The 19,519-nt window shown below is 43.1% G+C and overlaps 2 protein-coding genes across 2 annotated transcripts; one reads left to right on the top strand and one right to left on the bottom strand.

Annotated features, from left to right (window-relative positions):
* Positions 1 to 764: 764 nt before the first annotated feature.
* LOC136136401 (interferon-induced protein with tetratricopeptide repeats 2-like) lies at positions 765 to 2,150 on the top strand. Its single transcript, XM_065894559.1, is given in 3 exon segments — positions 765 to 1,211; positions 1,213 to 1,804; positions 1,807 to 2,150. Coding segments are annotated over 3 exon segments (1,236 nt in total). The 5' UTR covers positions 765 to 911.
* Positions 2,151 to 13,148: 10,998 nt separating this feature from the next.
* On the bottom strand, positions 13,149 to 13,715 carry LOC136136691 (transmembrane protein 160). Its single transcript, XM_065894928.1, has one exon. The coding sequence runs from the start codon at positions 13,713 to 13,715 to the stop codon at positions 13,149 to 13,151; it is 567 nt and encodes a 188-aa protein (XP_065751000.1).
* Positions 13,716 to 19,519: the final 5,804 nt, after the last annotated feature.

The following is a 19,519-nucleotide window of genomic DNA, read 5'->3' as shown; positions in this document are numbered from 1 at the left end:
CCCACTTTCAAAAATAATCTCCCCTCAGGCGTCTCCAGCTATAGCCACCCAACTTCCTGCTTTTATAGCAAAACTTCTCAGAAGAACTATCTCCTCACTTCTTGTTTTCTCAACTCATCCCAAAGGAGCATTTACTTCATCACCTTTCTTGTTTGTTTGTTTGTTTGTTTGCGGTACACGGGCCTCTCACTGTTGTGGCCTCTCCCGTTGTGGAGCGCAGGCTCCGGACGCACAGGCTCAGCGGCCATGGCTCACGGGCCCAGCCGCTCCGTGGCATGTGGGATCTTCCCGGACCGGGGCACGAACCCGTGTCCCCTGCATCGGCAGGCGGACTCTCAACCACTGCGCCACCAGGGAAGCCTGGAAAGGATATTCCTTTAAAAAAATTTTTTTAATTAACTTTTATTGGAGTATGGTTGCTTTACAATGTTGTGTTAGCCTCTACTTCACAACGAAATGAATCAGCCAGACACATACAGATATCCCCTCCCTTTTGGACTTCCCTCCCACTTAGGTTACCACAGTGCATTATGTAGAGTTCCCTGTGCTATACAGTGTGTTCCCATCAGTTGTCTATCTTATACATAGTATCAATAGTGTATATGTTTCAATCCCAGTCTTCCAATAGAATATTCTTTTTTGATTGGGGTTGACACCCTTTAGGAGAAGGAGATTGCTATTTGTCATGCTCCCCATTTCTTGTCTGGTGAATCTGTGCTATGTTCCAGAGTGTTCATCTTTCTGTTTTTTACCCCCACAGTGAGACCACAAAGAACTCCTTGGACAGCAGCTTACGGCAACTAAAATGCCATTTCACCTGGAACTTGGTAGAGGGAGAAAATTCCTTGGATGATTTTGAAGACAGAGTGTGTAACCTGATTGAGTTTCAGAACAGCGAATCCCAAGCCACAATGTGCAAAATACTGGCCTACATAAAACACTGCAGAGGCCAGCACGAGGCAGCCCTGGGATGCTTACGGGAGGCTGAAGAGTTCATCCAGCGAGAGCACGCTGACCAGGCAGAGATCAGAAGCCTGGTCACCTGGGGAAACTACACCTGGGTCTACTACCACCTGGGAAGATTCTCAGAAGCTCAGGTTTACGTAGACAAGGTGAAACAAGTATGCCGGAAGTATTTCAGCCCCTGTAGAACTGAGAGTCCTGAGATGGATTGTGAGGGAGGGTGGACACGGTTAAGGTGTGGAGGAAAGAAACCAAAATGAAAGGGCCAAGGTGTGTTTTGAGAAGGCTCTGGAAAAGAAACCCAAGAACCCAGAATTCTCCTCTGGACTGGCCATCGCGAGCTACCGTCTGGATAACTGGCCACCGTCTCAGAATCCCGTTGACCCTTTGAGGCAAGCCATTCAGCTGAATCCTGACAACCAGTATGTCAAAGTCCTCCTGGCCCTGAAACTTCCAAAGATTAATAAAGAAGGTGAAGGAGAGAGGTTAGTCAAAGAAGCTTTGGAGAAAGCCCCATTGGCAACACATGTGCTTCGTGGGGCAGCAAAGCTGTATTGAAGAAAAGGTGACCTGGACCAAGCTATAGAACTCCTGAGAAAGGCTCTAAAATGCGTGCCAAACAACACCTACCTGCATTGTCACATTGGGTGCTACTATAGGGCCAAAGTCCTTGAAATGCAGAAAATGGGTGGGAAAAGAGAGAAGTTACAGGAACTAAGAGGACATGCTCTAGGTCATTTAAAGAGAGCTGATGAGAGTGATGGAAATTTCTTCCATATCTGCTCCTATCTCGCCTGCCTCTCTTCACAAGCCGGTCGGTATGAAGAAGCAGAGTATTACTTTCAAAAGAATTCAGCAAAGAGCTTCCTCCTGTAGCCAAACAAGCGCTCCATCTGCGATATGGCAACTTTCAGCTGTATCAAATGAAGTGTGAAGACAAGGCCATCTACCATTTTACGACGGGTGTGAAAATAAACCAGGAGTCAAAGGAGAGAGAAGAAATGTAAAACAGACTGCAAAAATTTGCCAAAATCAAGCTCTCAAAAAACGGAGCAGCTCCTAAGGCTTTGCATCTCTTGGCGTTTCTTCAGGAACTGAATGGAGAAATGCAGCCAGCAGAGGAAAACTCTGAGAGGGGTTTGGACTCTGGAAACCTCATCCCTTTAGCATCTTTAGCTGAGGAATAAGGAATCGAAATGTGGTACCCATAGGGCTACTGCTGGAAGGGAGCTGAAACCCTTCCACCAAGTTGGTATTCAAAATATTTAACAACTGGTGTGGCATAGGCATGGACTTAGACCCTGGCCACAGTACTGGATCAGGGTTAAGGAGAAACTCTGCTAGGCAAGTGTTAACACTTGAATTGCTCAGGGAGTTCTGGGAGGGGGACTAGATTGGGGGCAGGTCCTGGGGCTCAGTAAAGGGGCTATTTCCCGATTGACCTCTTGGGAGCAGTTGGCACTGTGACATTCCCTCTGTGGGGTGATGTCTTGGGTTTTTTTTTCTATGTTTCTATAAAGCAGTCAGATACCTCACACCTGTAACACTGCGGTCCTTTTTAGCAATGTTTTTTCCATCCTTGGAGTCATTTTAGATCCTGTACAGATTGGCCCTGTGATACAGTTCAATGCAGGCTGCCCCAAAATATGCCAGTGGCATATTGATTATTTTGAATTTGTTGCTTGAGAAAACAGCCAGTGCAAGAACACTCTGACCCACCTCTGAAAGCAGGAAATAAATCTCCCATGTGAAAGGTACCCTCACTGTAGCAGGAGGTAGGGAGACTTCCTTGTCGCCAGAGATAGGGAATTGAGGGCTGAGAAGGCTATGTAAATCAGGTCTGCTTAGATTCTCCACTAATTAGTACCCAAGCCCAAGTTTCTTTGCCTTGTCAATTCCTCACAAATCTATTATTTCTTTGCCTAAAAGATATAAAAGCTGCTTGCTTTGGTCACTTCTTAGGCTGTATCTATGAGACCTCCATATGTATGAAATTAACTTAGATTTTCTCCTGTTCATTTGTCTTGTGTCCATTTAATTATTAGATCAGCCAGAGGAACCCCAAAGGGTAAGGTGAAATTTCCCCTCCCCAACACCCTGCATAGACACGAATGTGTTGTGTCCATCCAAAGGCTGGGGGACCAAAGCCTAGAGAGGGCTGGCTGTCCTCTCTCTCTACCTTCTGCCTTTTTCCCCCATCTCCTCAGAAAAGCCTCCATCTAGGATTGTCTCTACAAACAACATGAGTTCAACTGTCCCATTAACTGAAGGGGGAGGAGAGTTTTTAGAAAAAGAGAGCAGAGAACAGGTCAAATCTAGAAGGAACATATCTAAAAGAAATGGGGTCAGGCAACCACAATACAAGAGTTTCAGGAGGCATGTGGGGAGATTTCACCTCCTTTCTGCCCCCCGCCCCGTAATCATAACACAGCATGTGAAGGATTAAAAAGTAGATTCTGTACAATATGCTAGAAACCAAAATAACACTTTTCTTTAAAACTTATATGGAAAAATGTCTTACCAGTAGGAATGGGGAAAGAGTAGGCAAAAGAGAAGGAGAGAAGAATGCTGGTTTGTCATTGTAGATTATAATCATATGGAGAGAATTTCATTTTCTTAGCCACTATTGGGAAAATTTCTTTATAACACGAAGACTTGCTTTATTCAAAAATGCTTTGATGAGCGCAGGTTCAAGATGATAGGAAAGCTGCTGGACAGAGGAATTATTTGGTGGTTAAGGACCTAGTGAAAGGTCTTAGGAGATAGTAATGGAGGTTTTTTCCCCCGTTAGAAATATTGTATATTAGGTGATATAAAACGTCATTTAACCCTGAAAATCTTGAGGGAAACCACAAAAGTCGTGGTACGCCTGGGGCAATTGGGATTTTCTAGGTAAATATTGAATGGCCAGGGACAGACATCAAGGTTGATGTGAATCAAAACAGTCAGCTGACCCAGCATGAGACCACCAGTCACCCTCTGGGTGCAAAATGATTGCCTGTTGGAATTAATTTAAATTTAAATGGTGGTTGTCAGGGGCTGGGGTGTGGGGGGGAATAGGAGAGATGTAGTTTAAGGGCATAAACTTCCAGCTGGTAGATAAATAAGACCTGGAGGTTTAATGCACAGTATAGTGAATACTTTTTGTTTTAAAAACAGCGTGGTGTGCACTTGAGATCATCAGTATACATAGTGTGAATGCCTGAAAAAGTCATCGATTTAATTAATAAATAACTTAGGTGTGATGGGACATAAAGGCGTGTTCTGGTTTTTCTGAAATTTTACTGTACCTTCAATCTTCCAGACTCAACTACTGATAAATACAATGTTACACTGAGCATGAACTGGCTCCATTTAACACAGACTGGTCTAACTTCATGACCACTGAATAGAACCACCATTTCTTCTACAGCTTTAAGAGTCCAGGGCTTCAGCTTACACCCTGACACCACCACCAAGCACCCCGTGCACGTAAACACCCTGCCCCCATAGGGAAGCAGGTGGGCTGCTGCCCTTCTCTCTGCTAGATCTTGTTAACATCTTGTGCTTCCACCCACATTCTCTCTCCTCTTCTGATGTCCATTACGAGAAAGGAGGAGTATCTCCAGTTCTGTGGTAGGCCCCATCCTAGAGGCAATCTAAACACACGTGGGAGAATTTTTTCTGTTAAGTAAAGAACAGAGAGAGACAGGAAGCCGTGAATTCTCTCTTGTTTCTCAAGAGGCCTCTGGTGGAAAATACAATTCACACCAGCTGCAAAGGTAAACTTATTCTATGGCACTGACTTGGACAAGTGTCCATTGCAGGCGAAGATTTAGCTAACTTGGCCTGAGTAACTTATTATCGGATCTGGTGCCTGGGGAGAAAAACTGGGAGTGTTCTGAGTGGAGGGTAAGATGGGCAGGCATGCTGACCTTGAGAGAGGACCATCGGTGCCTGCAGAGCGCTAAAGAAGGTACCCCAGGTGTACGTGACCTTGTCCTTGCATGTCATGCCACCAAAACCCTTGCTGGAACAGGAGCCCGAAAGGAAAAAAGGTAGAAAGGGTAGGGAAGAGATGTATGTCACATTACACTTAATATTTATTCGAGGACTTAAAGCTAAGAGACATGATTGGAAAACAATCAAAACAATTATGTATGTAGCTCTTGTTTCCTGAAATCTCACTATCCAGAAATAACAAATGGAGCCACATTAATTGGAATGACTTGTAATTCCCTGGCTCTTAACCATATCTCTCAGTGCATTTCCCTCCCCTCAGATCCTCACCAGATAAATAACAAGCCCCTAACAGGTGTCTCCTAAGTGTGGATGAACAAGTCTGTCAGACTTATCTGATAACATCTGCCTCTTGCATGGCTCCAGCACCCACAATGTCCTCTGCCCACAAAACTGCTTCAAGACAGCTCGTCATTCTCTGTATTTGATTGTCACCTGGGGAGTACTGATATCCCTGCCAAAGACGTTCTCAAGTGTGTTGATGCCCATGAAGGCGTGAGGAGAATTTCTCTCATCCTGCCTGGGTTCTAAGTGATACTAATTATTCCTCAGCCTCAGAGTCCTCAGCAAAAGATTCATCAGCCTCTGCCCCCAGCCCCCTTTTCCACAGAACTTTCATCTTTCTTTCCACTTCATGTCAGCTGACTTGCACAATGTGTGTCTAGGGCGACTGGAAGCATGGACGTGTGAGAATCCTAAAGATAAACACAGATAGGGTCCCCTACCATGTGCAGCGTCAACCCTGGATGCCAGTGTGGAAAATGTGGGTTCCAACCAGAGACCACGTACTCCTGTTCCCTCCCTTCTTCCACCATTTCCCCCATCATCTCTTTTGGGGAGAAGTAACTTGCTTTGACTAATTACAAAATTTCCTTATGATGTACAGCATAGTTGCCTCATTACTGGTAATCTATACCTTCTTGGGAGGCCACAAAGAGGGAAACCGACTAAAATCTTTTCTGTAAAAATGGTACAGTGCCTTTGGAAAAACAGTTTGGCAGCTCCTCAAATGGTTAGACACAGAAAATTACCACAGGACCCAGCCATTTTATTCCTAGGTATATACCCAAGAGAAATGGAAACGCACGTTCACATAAATTTGTACATGAATGTTTATAGTAGTATTCACGATAGCCGAAAGGTGGATCCATCCACTAATGAACTGATGTATTAAATAAAGTATCTCCATACAGTGGAATATTATTCAGCAATAAAAATAAAGTACTTACTGATACATGCTACAACATAGATGAAATTTGAAAATATTATGCTAAATGAAAGAAGCCAGTCACAAAAGGTCACATATTGTATGATTCTATTTACACGAAATGTCCAAAGTAGGTGAATCTATAAGAGACAGAAAGTAGATTGGTGGTTGCCTAGGCCTGGGAGGGATGGAAGGACTGGAGGTGACAGCAAAGGGGGGTAGGGCTTCTTTTTGGGGTAATGAGAATATTCTAAAATTGACTGTGGTGATGGTTGCACAGCTCTGTGAAATGCTGAAACTATTGAATTGTATAGTTTAAATGGGTGAATTGTACGGTATGTGGATTATATTTCAATATGGCTATTTAAAAAACGAATGAGTACTCTTGTTATAAATGTATATAAAGAAAGCAAGCTTTCCTTTCATCACCTTCTATTTTTAACCTCCAAGTTTGTTGGCACTGTGTTGTACCCTTCTTATTACTAACATTTTAAGTACCATCATTACTTTTGCACCCAAGAGACATGTTGGAGAAATTCTATATTCTATTTTCTGAGTAGGGTGTGGGTATGAAAATCTGGTCCCACTTGTTTTATTTTTAAATACCCATTCTCAGGAACCATTCATCAGCAAATTGGCACAAAGGAAGAGTTTAAAAGCAGAAGAAAATGTGATTCACTGTGTAAGTCTAAATGTACCTGTGTACAAATTTAAGCACCCTATGGATTTCTTAACACACAGAATGTTAATCAACTACCACGTGCAGCTGTTGCAAATACGATGCTAATTCACGAGCGCTGCGTAAGCCAGGAGTTAGAACAAGAAAAGCAGCAAGAAACGGGCAGCTGGTGCAACTGTACTGGAAAATAACTTCATAGTGTAAGATCTATTGCATTCAGGCTGAGAGGAAGGCTTTGGCCAGTTCAGTAAATTTGCCTTTTCTCTGATCTAATCACTTCCGATCATTTCTGCACTTCAAAGCAGTTCTATCCCTAAAATCAGCACAATTATGACACAATTTCCTTTCTCTTTGAGCAAAGAAGGCAAGAGATAGAGACACATTTTCCCTGGACTGCATGTTTAAGGTTTCAAATCTCGCTATGCCAGGATTAAGCACCAGTTTCTCAGTAACAGAGATGCCATGTGTTCCTTCACAAATTTACATTTTGTGTGCCTGTGGTATGTGGGCCCTCTAAAGCACAGGGCCAAAAGCAGGGGCCCCTCTTACCTGGGTGACACTATAAAAGATATAAAGGGATGTCACTTTATCACTACCAGGATAACAAATTGTTAAGTCAGACAACCAACAGAATTACAGACTTTCCCAGTTGCAGGTTACTTTGGCTGGACATAACACAGTCTCTGAACTCGAAGTATCTTATGGTACTCCCATTGTTGGGAAAAAACAAACAGGTGTCAGTTTTGTTACACAAGCATCTCTCTCTCTCACCTTCTGCAGCTTCAGAATGGAGGGATCCTTTCTCTTACGCAACTGACAATTCTTGCATTTTCAAATCAGCCATGAGAACGATATTCCCTATATTTTCACAGATATTTACATCATAGAAAATTTTATTAAAAAAAAATCTCTCAGGGTATTATCACCCCTTCAGGGCTTAAAGCATAAATATGTAAATTTATCAGCTAGGCAGCTTGCCAACAATATTATATGTGTTACTATTTCCCATTTTATAGCTGGAAGAACTGAACGATTGCCTTAGACCTCAGAGATTGAAAGTGCTCAGGGTTTACTCCAGGGCTTGGCTTCTTACATTTAGCATGGGGGGAAAAAAAAAAATCAGGCTCAGTGATTTGACTCATGGATAATCCCAGAGCTAGTAAATAACACACAGAATTAAATCCAGGTCTCAAGGTGCAAATTGTCTCCCACAAGTAAATTGACTTGACGAAGTTACTTTTTACAACATATTTCTGGAGCAGTCTTTCACAATATGTGCTCCCAGAAACCCCTACATCAGTATCTCCTACAGACTTCCTTAAAAATGCAATTTCCTGGGACCCACCCTAGAGTTAGGGTCAGATTCCTGGGAGTGCGATTTTTTTTTTTTTTTTTTTTTTGCTGTGCCCCGAGGCTTGTGGGATCTTAGTTCCCCCACCAGGGATGGAACCCACGCCCCCTGCAGTGGAAGCACAGAGTCTTAACCACTGGACCGCCAGGGAAGTCCCCAGTCATGATTTTTAAACGATTTACTTCTACTGGGTCATGACAGATAACCTTAAGTTTCTTTTTCCTCCTCTTGATTTTAAATCAGTTTCACTTTCCAAATCCTCTTCCCTGTCATAAAGGCGGTCACTCAGAGACTGGGAGAAAGCATCAGCTGATGCATTCTCCCTACCCCCACGTCCCTCTTTTATAGCTCCTTCAGTATTTACTTGAGGTAGACGTGAAAGATTTCTGAAGAGCAAATCAGCTTGGACCCCAGCTTTTCAGAACAGCAGAGAACAGATCACCATCATGAGGTCAGTGAGATATCTTGCAAGCACCCTTGATCTTGAAACCTAATTGTAAGCTGAGCTTCTTGGGTGCAGGCAAGTTCCAGAGTTGTCCTGTTGCTTGTGGACTAAACATGCCTTTACCAATATGGGTACTTTTTATTTCTGTGACTTTTTCTGGTGTGTGCACTCCGACTCCCTAAGCTTCATGGGTGGAGCTGGGAGCCAGGAGCTGGATGTGAGGGAGGCTTGGCAGGAGTGGTTAGATCCAATCAGGTACAAAGTTTGCTGGTTCAACGTCAGATCTAAGCAAATCACTCTTTTGAGGCTTTTTCTGTTGTTTTCTTGGAAAGAACTAAGAGGTTTTCTTCTTGTCATTTTAAAAGGAAGCATTTCTTTTCAGCAGATGTTATTAAAGATGAAATTGGTAGTAAAAAGGCAACTCATGTTGGGAATTTTGCCCTGAAAGTTTGATCACTTCAAGGTGGGAAGTGGAAAAAACAATCCTTACAGATGGACATTTTTTCCATTTCTTATAGGAAAACAAACCGGAAGCTGAGTTTATTTTTATTGCTGTAATGAGAACTTGTGAGCAGCAGAAAATAATTTCTTTTCAAAACATAATGACCTAATCTCTTTCCTAATACTGATCTAATTTCTAATGAAGGAAAGCAGAGCAACGGTTGCCTGGGGATGGTGGAGGGTGAGACTGGGCTTGACTAGGAGGGTACACAGGGGATGATGCAAATAGTCTATAGGGAGATAGTGGTGGTGGTTACATGGGTATATACGTTTGTCAAAATTCATCAAACTACACTTTAAATGGGTTCATTTTATTGAATGTAAAGTATAATCTTAGTAAATTTGATTTTCAAAGATTCATATAGACCTACTTGAGTTCTAACATCAGTTAGAGCCTCAGGAAAAATACAGCTGAGAGAAAAGGAAAACTTTCCCATCAAACACCTGGGAAGGGATCGAGGGGTTGACTGGCTGGGGAGGGAGCACCCTAGTGACCATTCAGGGAATGAGGACAGGGCGATCCAAGGGCTCCCAAATGCTCTGCAGGCTTGTGTCTGGGGATGGGGTGGATACGAGGAATTCACTGCTAAATGCCTCAGGTCACTTCCCCTATGTGATGGGCTCCCAGGCATGAGTGATGTGAATCATGTCTGCATGAATGAGTTGCCCCAAAAAACCTAGCCCTGCCCAGTGCCTTGGTAGCCAGTCTGCCTAAGAAGTTTGGCAGTGATCTCTGCTTGGGTGTGTCCAGAGCCACGGACCTGAGGAATTCTGAGGGAGGCTCTCTGGACTATGCTGGACTGAGGCCCACATCAAGGTGCCCTGTTCCCAGAGGCTGTAGGGACAGGGGCAAGTCAGGCTGTTCCTTCTCGGCTGTGCTAAAAAATTTCCAAACGGGGAAGCCACCTGGGGAAACACCTCATACCTGCTGGCTGGCTAATGAGCGCCCTCCTCTGCCCCATCCACTGAGGAAATCTGTTGGCCCCTTTGCACACTCTGAATTCACTTAAAATGATAACACTGATATGCCAGTTATCATGTCAGTAACAGTTTCCTTGTAGTTGGAAGTGCACTCTGTCCAGGGCTCTACACGCATTATCTATCATCATCCTCCCAGTAGCCCTAGGAAGGGAACGCTATTATTTTTTATTAGCCTCACTTTCTAGATGAGAAAAATGGGCCTCAGAGGGCAAATTACTTGGTCAAGAAGTCATATAGTAAGTGTGTCAGAGCAGGGTCATTACTAAGGTGCCAAACTCCAGGGCTGAGCTTCTTCTGGGTACAAAGGCCAAACGGGTGAAATGCATTAATGCTTTTAATTATGCTCACATTAGAGAGGAGGGGCAGGGACTGGGAGGTCTGGACCCTCGGGTCCCTATTTGGAGAGGGAAGATCAGTCCTTAGAGTGCCCAGAGCCACACCTGAGATGAAGGTAAAAGTGCATCTCCCTACAGCACAGTTTCTTATCATTTGGATGGAAGAAAAAAGGAAATTTATTCCAGGCCATTTTAGATGTGAGGAAATGAGGCTGTGATGTGATTCAAGAAATACCCCAGAGCTGGTCAAAGAGAAAACCGAAGTCCATGCTTTCTGTGGTTATTTTCCTTTCTTCTAGATGTCTGTCTCACTGTCTGATACTTACATGATCTCCCACAAGTAAATGGGAAACTGCTTTTCAAAATACCTCCAGGACTATGCTTCTCAAAACACGATACAGGGACTTCTGCAACAGAATGTCCAGGGTGTTTGTTAAAATGCAGAGTCCGGAGCCCAAGGCCACCCCTAGGTTGCATCTGAATCTCTGGCAGGAGGGCCCATAATGTGCATGGCATCGACAATGCCTTCTTTCAAACTCTCAAGCACAGTTGCAGAATCTGTGTAGAATGGTACTTCCAGTGGAGAATTGAGCTCAGCTCTCATGTTCAGTTGCAGTTTCTCCTCAGCACGAATCTTGATAGCATTCCCTCAGTTTTGTTTTCCATTTTATAAAAGCACAGACCTAACAGCTAGCATCCTGAGTGGAAACCTCCTCTGCATTTGCTTGCAACCCACAGCAGAAAATAAAACAGGCCTGAACCCCAGCTTTTCAGAATTGCAGGGAAACAGCCGTCATGAGGTAAATATCCCCTGGTTCTCTGATAGGAAGTTGAGAATGTCTCCCAAATCTTGTTCTTGAGTGCAACTTCCTGAATTATGCTGATTCAGTTTTTGCTAGTAGATTAAATATGCATTTCACTAATCATCTATCTAATCTATCTTACCAATTCATGCACTTTTATTTCTGTGGCTCTTCCTGATTTACAGAGTCAGGCGCTGAGGGATGTGCTCCCAGCAGAGCTGGCAGCTGGCAGCTGGGAAGGGATGTTGAGAGAGCCTAGGAGGGCACGCTCAGATCCTTTCAGGCAAAATCTGGTCAATGAGAGCTGGGGCCTGGAGGAAAGTTGCTGCAGGTCCCGGTCCCCCTTTTGTTTCTTATATTTGAAAGGACAAAATCAGAGCTTCGTGTGTTTTGTTATGGTTGCTGTGGTTATTTTAAAAGCACGCTTACTTCTCAGCAAATGTACTAAGGATTAGTTCAGCACTATGAAACTTCATAATGAAGTCGCTTTTGCCTTGAAATATGCTCTGACAGGACTGGGGGATATGTCTACGTGAACCATCTTCTTACCAACCTGCTAGACTTCCCGTGTGAACTATAAGCAGGGAGTAAGTGTCACAGAGTCTCTCAAACTGCGTGGCATATTCCCTGTACCACACCCGACCTGAGTGCTCTATTAGAACGCAAATTACTGGGCCCTGCATATTTGGCTCTCATGTTTCACTTAGAACCCTTCCTGGGAAGTGAGAAAACCAAAACATGTTTATGTGTTGGGAATATGGAAAAGATGAGTTAGGAATCTACACTTCTGTGAACCCTCTCTCCACATTTCTTCTGACAGCATTACTGGTGTATTACAATGCTGAGACGGGGCAGAAGGAAAGAAGGGTTTTGCAGTGTTGAGGGTGATGCTGAAATTACTTTAACATTAGCAGAATTAATTTCTTTCCAGCTGCCTTTTAGACTTCATATTACCTGCCTGTTGGCCCCATGAAGTAATTAGCATTTCCTCAGGGTTTTTACACCAGCATGCTCCTTGTCCTAATGATGTGACCATAGAATCCTGGGAGGCAACAGATACAGAAGGCAAGGACACGGGGGCCGGATAATATTTGAGTATTCAAAGTACTGGCTTCATTTCCATTAGACTGAATCCTCCTAAAAAATACAAATACAGTGATGAATCAAATGGGAATCTCATGGAACATAGCCTGGGTCAACTGAGATGCCACTTTACATGGGAGTTGCTAATTGAAGACACAAATATCTGATTTAGAAAACAGGGTTCGGATGAGATTGAGTTCCCAGATTTGCTGGCTAGTGAGCCAAGTCTATAACCTCAAAATAAATTCAAACTTTAAAATTTACATTTGTCCAGCTACTGGCAATCATGAGAGACCTATGTGCTCCAAACACTTGGCTGGACATTTATTCACACCTAAGAAAAGTTAAAATGTACTGTGGAAAGGCAAAGTAAGGGAAAAACCTGTTTAGGATGTGCAAGCTAAAAATGACACAAATACCTTAATGTATCTTTTAAGTGTTTGCTCTGTGGTATGTGATATAATCTTCTCCTTTCTCTCCCTAAAATATTTTCTCCAAAAACATTCAATTAAGTTAAAACCTCAATAAGCGAATAAAGTCTCTGCATGTATTTTACTGGTAAAATTTTTTAAAGATTGTATGCTTTTTGTATATTCTTTGTTTGGGTGGAAGTAGAAAAACACAGAGGCAACTTACATAGCAGTAGAAGACCTGAGGCAAGGAAGCCATGGGAATATAAACCCTACCAAGAATATTTTTTTTTTTTTTTTTTTGCAAGGGAAGGGTCAGGTTTTAATGTCCCGGTCCTCGGGCCCTGGCAGTCCAGTGCCCAGCCGTTCCCCGCAGCCGCGGCCCTGCGGCTCACTCCGGTGGCGGCCGGCCCGCCTCGTCCGGCCCTTCCGCTGCGGCGGTCCCGTCGTCTTCGGGCACCAGTTCCACGTCCAGCTCCAGCTGGCCCATGTAGAGGCCGACGGCACAAGCCCAGAGCAGGCCGGCGGCCAGCACGGCGCCCACGCCTGCGGCCGCGCCCCCTAACGAGAGCTGCATGGGTCCTCGCAGCGCCGCCAGGCCCACCACATAGGAGGCGCCTCCCCACACCACACACAGGCCGCCCAACAAGAAGAAGCCGTAGGCGGCCTCCCGACCCATATCACTCTGCATGAAGGAGATGACCCCGATGCCTGATGCCAGGAGGCCATTGCGGAACCAGGAGAGGAAGGCTGTCTCATGAGCCTTCCGGAGGAGCCAGGCGTCTGCGCGGTCCAGCTCGGACACTGGGGGCGGCGAAGCCCCAGCGCGGGGGCCGTGGCCAGGAGCAAAGGACCCCCGGGCACCCCCGCTCCGGGGCCGCGGAGGCGGCAGCAGCGCCCCCCGGAAGCGGAGTCGGGCAAGGCGGGCAGCCCGAGCCCACCACCAGCCACCTCCCATGGTTCGCACTCCAAGAATATTTTTAAATATTGGGAGTGGGGGTGGATTTACTTCTACAGGCCATGGAATTAAAAGGTTGACTTATGCTACCTGATCCCTGAGAGCTGGAATTGACCAATGGCAGAGGGTAAGGGAGTTTTGAGTGGGTCATTCAGATGATACCTGGGGGGAACACACAAGTAACACCCATTTCAACTTTGATACTAAACTAAGAGCAGATTTATTAGATTTAACCAGACGAAAACTACTAGAGCAGGAATATCATCTTTTCCTTGTAAACAAGGTCTGACTAAAGTTACAACAATATGCATGCTGAAATGTTTTATCAATTAACTGCACTGATTACCTTCTTACACAACAAAAAAATAAGATAAATTCATGGGTGGATAGAGAAATTGATAGCTGAATAGATACGTAATAAAGCAAATATAGTAAAATGTTAACTGTAGAATCTAGGTGGTGAGTATATTAGTGTTTGTTGGAAAATTCTCTGAACTCTATGTTTAACAATGTTCATAATAAAAATGTTAGGATAAACAAAAGAAGTATTCTAAAGGTAAATCAAAATGAGGCAAATGAACCAAAATATATGTGAGATAAAGGATAAAACCGCACAGAGAAGTATTCCAAGTGATTTTTTAAATACATTGTAATTCGACTCTACATCTTTAGAAGGTTATATCTTATGATGAAAGAACAGCAAAAAACAAAACAAAACAAAACCCTAAGCTCTACTCAGCAATCATTTTGAAGGTGTTCTGATTTTGTTATTCTGAGACTGTTGTCAGTGTATTGTGGAATAGATCGTATGTACGCTGGTATCACATAGAAAAGAGATATTCAATTTGGGAGGAAAAAATACACAGATGTAGGATCAATTAGATTAAGTAAAAATCCTGTAGATTTGAATTTGTAAGATGAAATCATAATATATTTTATCTTTAAAATATACACACAGTACCAATGTCATTTTCCTGGTTTTGATATTGTACTACAGTTACACAAGATGTTGCTATTGGGGGGTCAGGGGTTGGTTGCACAAGACTCTTTCTGCAACTTCCTGTGAGTCTGTAATTATTTCAAAATAAGCCTGAAATGTAAAGGAGGAAATGATAAAAAATGAGTACTTGACTGTGTTGCAATAAGCCGAACTGTGGGTTAAGGTGGGCTGAGTGGACCCTTGAAAACCCATGACAAAATGTGAAAATCATCAGACCATTCACTACATAGGACTTCTGGTGTCTCTGAGCTCTTCTCCATGGATGTGATCAGAAGTATTTAGAAATAATCTCAAAAGGAACACACATTTTTTTGTAGGTGGTTTATAACATTATATAAGTTTTATATGTACAATATTATATTTCAACTTCTGTACATACTACAGCGTACTCACCACCAAATGTTTAGTTTCCATCTGTCACCACAGAGTTCCCCCCTTACCCATTTTGCCCTCCCCCCATCCCCCTTCCCCTCTGGTAGTGGCCAAAGCACTCAGAATCCCATTCTTTTTCCATCCATCCTGTGGATCAGGAAGAGACTGAGGAGCTCATTGCCCACCGTGCAGGTGGGGAAACAAGGCGCAGAGTAATGAAGAGACTGAACCTGGGACTCACAGAAAGGGAAGTAGGTCCAGGGACTGAGTCCCAGATCACTCAGTCAGAGAATTTCTGTCAAACAATAGACACCAGGGGTCATCAAGGTCCTGGTTCTAGCCCAGGTGCACATCAAAATCACCTGAGCATTCCGTTTTAATACTGAGACGGGGGGCCCATTCCCAGGGGTGTATGCAATTGGTCTGGGACAGGGCCTGACTGGCATTATTCTTGGAGCCTCCCTAGATGATTCTAGTGTGCAGTGAGGGTAGAGATTTGATAATCTATTCCAAATCACTTATGTATCAGTTGAGGAAATTGAGGCTCATAGAGGTGAAGTAGCTTATCATAGTTGGTCAATCACTCAGGGAGCTAGCTGGTCCTAGACTCCTGGGGAAGGACTTACAGCATAGTGCTGAAATTTCATTTTCTGTAAGCGTCATTTTCTCCAGTTCTTGTTTTGTTTTCCTAACTGTAAGCACACGTTCGGACACACACACACACACACACTTTTTTGGCTGTTTCCTCTCTACTGCTCTGTCTTGTATTGCTCATAGCTCTGTTTATTCCACAGAGACAGTAGGCAAGATTCTGAATACCTAATCAGCCCAAGCCAGAGCCCCATAGAACCAGAACTGCTGGCAAGTTCACGGCAATGACAAGATAAACACTTCGTCTGCTTCTCTACATTCTATCTAGTACATTGGAAAATTACAAACCCAACTACTTTTCTCCACAAGGATTCCAAAGACACCTTGCTCTCCAAAAAGAGAGCTTTTCTAATTCATTTATTTCAGCGTTTGCTTATAGCCTGAACATTTATCAGAATACACGGATAAACCTGTATTATTTATTCAGAAATTTTTATTTGTGTAGAACTTTCTAACCAGTTCAGGATGTCTCAGTGGAAGCTTATGGCCTTGGTGAGGGCTGGCATGGGAGATGAGCTGGGCAGGAGGGGCTGAGCAGAAACTTTTTGGATCTGACAGGATGTTTGATGAAGTGTTTCTAAGAGGAAAACATTCTTGCAGCTTCTCCTTTTCTGTTTCTTATTTTAAAAGAAAACGTATAGGAAGCTTTTTTTTTTAAAGAAAGCACTGTTTAAACTTGATGACTGAAAAATACTGCAGCTGCTGCTGCTACTACTGCTGCCACCAACAGTCACCTTTTTAATTTTTGAATTTTATTTTTTTTATCTTTTATACAGAAGGTTCTTATTAGTTATCCATTTTATACATATTAGTATATATATGTCAATCCCAATCTCCCAATAGTCACCTTTTATTTGCATGCTTCTATGTGCCAGGTAGTTGCTAAGTATTTAAATTCAAGCTCCATGAACTACAGTTGAGTTGGAATTTGACTGAGGTGTCATTCTGCAGCATCAGAGAGCTCTCTATTCCAGAGCATCTTACTTTTACCTTCTGCTCAAGTGATCAGAGATTAGGAGGCTTTCTTGGTATTTGGCATATTTCCTTCATTTCTGAACTAGGTGGATTGTTTATTTCTGTCAATCTGAAACCAAAAGTAATGACCAGAATCCTGGCCACTTCATTAGGAGTAGGTTTTTATATTTCATAGCCTTCTATATACAGGAGAGTAACTAAAAATGAGGCTACCTCCCTCAACTCTCCCTTTTCTACGCGGTCATCGAGAACCCAGCCACCAACCTTCATGATAGGTGACAATGGGCTGACGCTCTCCTTTAGGGTAGGAGGCAGATCTGGTTCCAAACCCTTGCCAGTCCCTGGGTTTTTGCAGCACTAGGAACAACCCTCAATATGGTCCCAGGTCCACAGTCGTTGGTAATCTGGGTTCATACAACTTGGTACACACCCTGAAATCCCATAAGATACTCCTTGCCCCTTGACTCTTCACAGTGAAGCTATGGACAGAAGGCACCATCAAAACCTTCCATCGCTTATCTCAAATTCTGTTTCACACCTCTCAACCACTTGATATTCTTCTCTGTGAATAAGCTTCCTCTGTTTTTATTATTGTCAGGTGCCATGGAAAAACATAGCTAACAATGGTAGCCAAATGTATATATGTCAAGCTCAACAGATTCAGCTTCTCAGGGAAGCAAGTCTAATTGTCTCCTCTCAATAAGAGGCCTTCCAGTGATTAAATTAACTGTGACTGGGGAGAAATTTGCTTTGCAAAATCTGCTGGAATCACCACTTTACTACACGTATCAGGAGAGTAGGGCAATTTCTAATACAAAGTAGGGAAAACAAGAGCTCAGCGGACACCGTAATAGGAGCGTAATCTGTACCCAGGGCCATAGTCTCAGCACTTATTCTTCCCAACCTCTTAACACAAGCACCACGACTACAGAAGACTGTATGGGTCAGGATGGGGTAGCCTGGATGCCACGGGCACCAAGAGGACACTCTCTTGCACAGGTATGGTAATCATGTCTGGTGAATGAGAACACTTTAGATGACTACAAGAGAGAGCATTAAGAATAAGGAAATGTTTTCATTAAGGCCCAACATGTTTTGTTTGATGTCTCAAGATGCTAGCACTTAACACTTTCTTCGTTCCTATGAATAAAGAAGAAGTTATAGAACTCTTTTTACCATTGACCATTCTCCAGAAAGAAGGGTATGCAAAGGCACAAAATAATTAGTAAGATACAACCTCTCAGAGAATAGGAACAAATTTGAGTTAAGGCTCTAGTTAGTGACTTGCAGAATTTTATACCATAAAAAGAACAATTTCTGTTTCCAAATGAGCAAACAAAGGCACAGATTGGGGGCATGACCGTGACAAGTCCACAGAGCCAATTTTTACAGGTCTCCCTGGCTGTAGGTTCAGTGGACTCTACATTACTGGCATCTCTTGGTTCCTGGGTTTCTATAAGGCCTTATGGAGTCTGAGAGAGGAATTAGCACATCAATAAAACTGCTTTCCACGAGCCTTTTCTCAATCCGTTTTCAATACAGAACAAAGGAAGCAATAACTGTTTAAGTTTCGTTTTCTACGACTCTGCCTACTTTAATTTCACTTTCTACTTTCTGTGTAAAGTTTCTGGAAAAAATGTTAATCATACTATGTCAACAAACTTAGTTTCAGTGATGACATTCCCTTATTCTTCTATCTGATCATCTGCTTTGGACTGAATGTGTGTGTGTGTGCACGCACACGTGTGTGCTCACACACAGGCACATTCATACACACAACAAAAACTGTTTTATTAGTTCAGACATCTTTATTTTTCTTAGCAACTCCCTGAGGAAGACGTTAAAACCCAAAGAAGGGGAGAGAGATGGGAAGGGAGGAAAGGAGAAAATGATCCCAATCTCTTCTGTCTGACTAGGGAGGGAATGGACAGTTTGTCTGGATAGAGATATTGCTCCTGCCTCCACAACAGGAGGAAAAAGTAGGACCCACACAGCTGTGTGAGCCATAGTCATGGGGTCTCTCAGATGTCTTGAGGGAAATATTGTGGGAGACGAGTAGGAGAAGCTCACTGCTTAGAGAATAAGACCTTTCTCTGTTGGCTTCTGGTCTCACTATCTGCACTGCCGGGTTCCTATGTTGGGCCTTCTCAACCTGACTGGATTTAAGATTAGCAGATTACGTGTCCTCTGGGGAAGCCATGTGGTCTGCAGATGTTTGACAGCCCCCTGGCTTGGCTAGAGTTCTGTGCTTGGGAACTCCCTCATCTTCCTTAAGTAAAGGGCCTAATGTGAACATTTCTATATTACCCAAACTGAATCTTCATTCAAATAACTCTTGATATCAGCAGATCAAAAAAACATTAATTTGTATCAACCTGCAAATTCCCCCTCAGTGCTCCAGTGGGCAAAATTTTGAAGGGGCAACAGCTTCAGAAAATGCATATAATTATGGGCCTATTATCAACCCTTCTCGCCTCCTTTGGTCCACAGACAGATAAGAGTGGACTATCACTGATAATTAAGAAAATAGTAATAATAATGATAAAGTAGATATCACTTCCTGAATGCTTATCAAGGGCCAACCTGGCTTCCAAAGTATTACATAAATTATTACATTTACAAAAGAAACCTATGAGGCAGGTACTCCTATTATACTTATTTTGCAATACGAATTTTAAATTAAGAAATGTTGAGGCTACACAGATAATAAGTGATAGAGCTGAGACATGAACCGGAGTCTCTATTCAATGATACCTTATTTAACCTTTAAACAAATGTTTCTTAAAGGGTACCAGTGGAGGTTCAT

This window comes from Phocoena phocoena, chromosome 16 (assembly GCF_963924675.1).
Source record: "Phocoena phocoena chromosome 16, mPhoPho1.1, whole genome shotgun sequence".
Taxonomy (NCBI): Eukaryota; Metazoa; Chordata; class Mammalia; order Artiodactyla; family Phocoenidae; genus Phocoena; species Phocoena phocoena.
The sequence above is the reverse complement of the archived record's forward strand: the minus strand, read 5'-3'. Positions and strand labels throughout refer to the sequence as shown.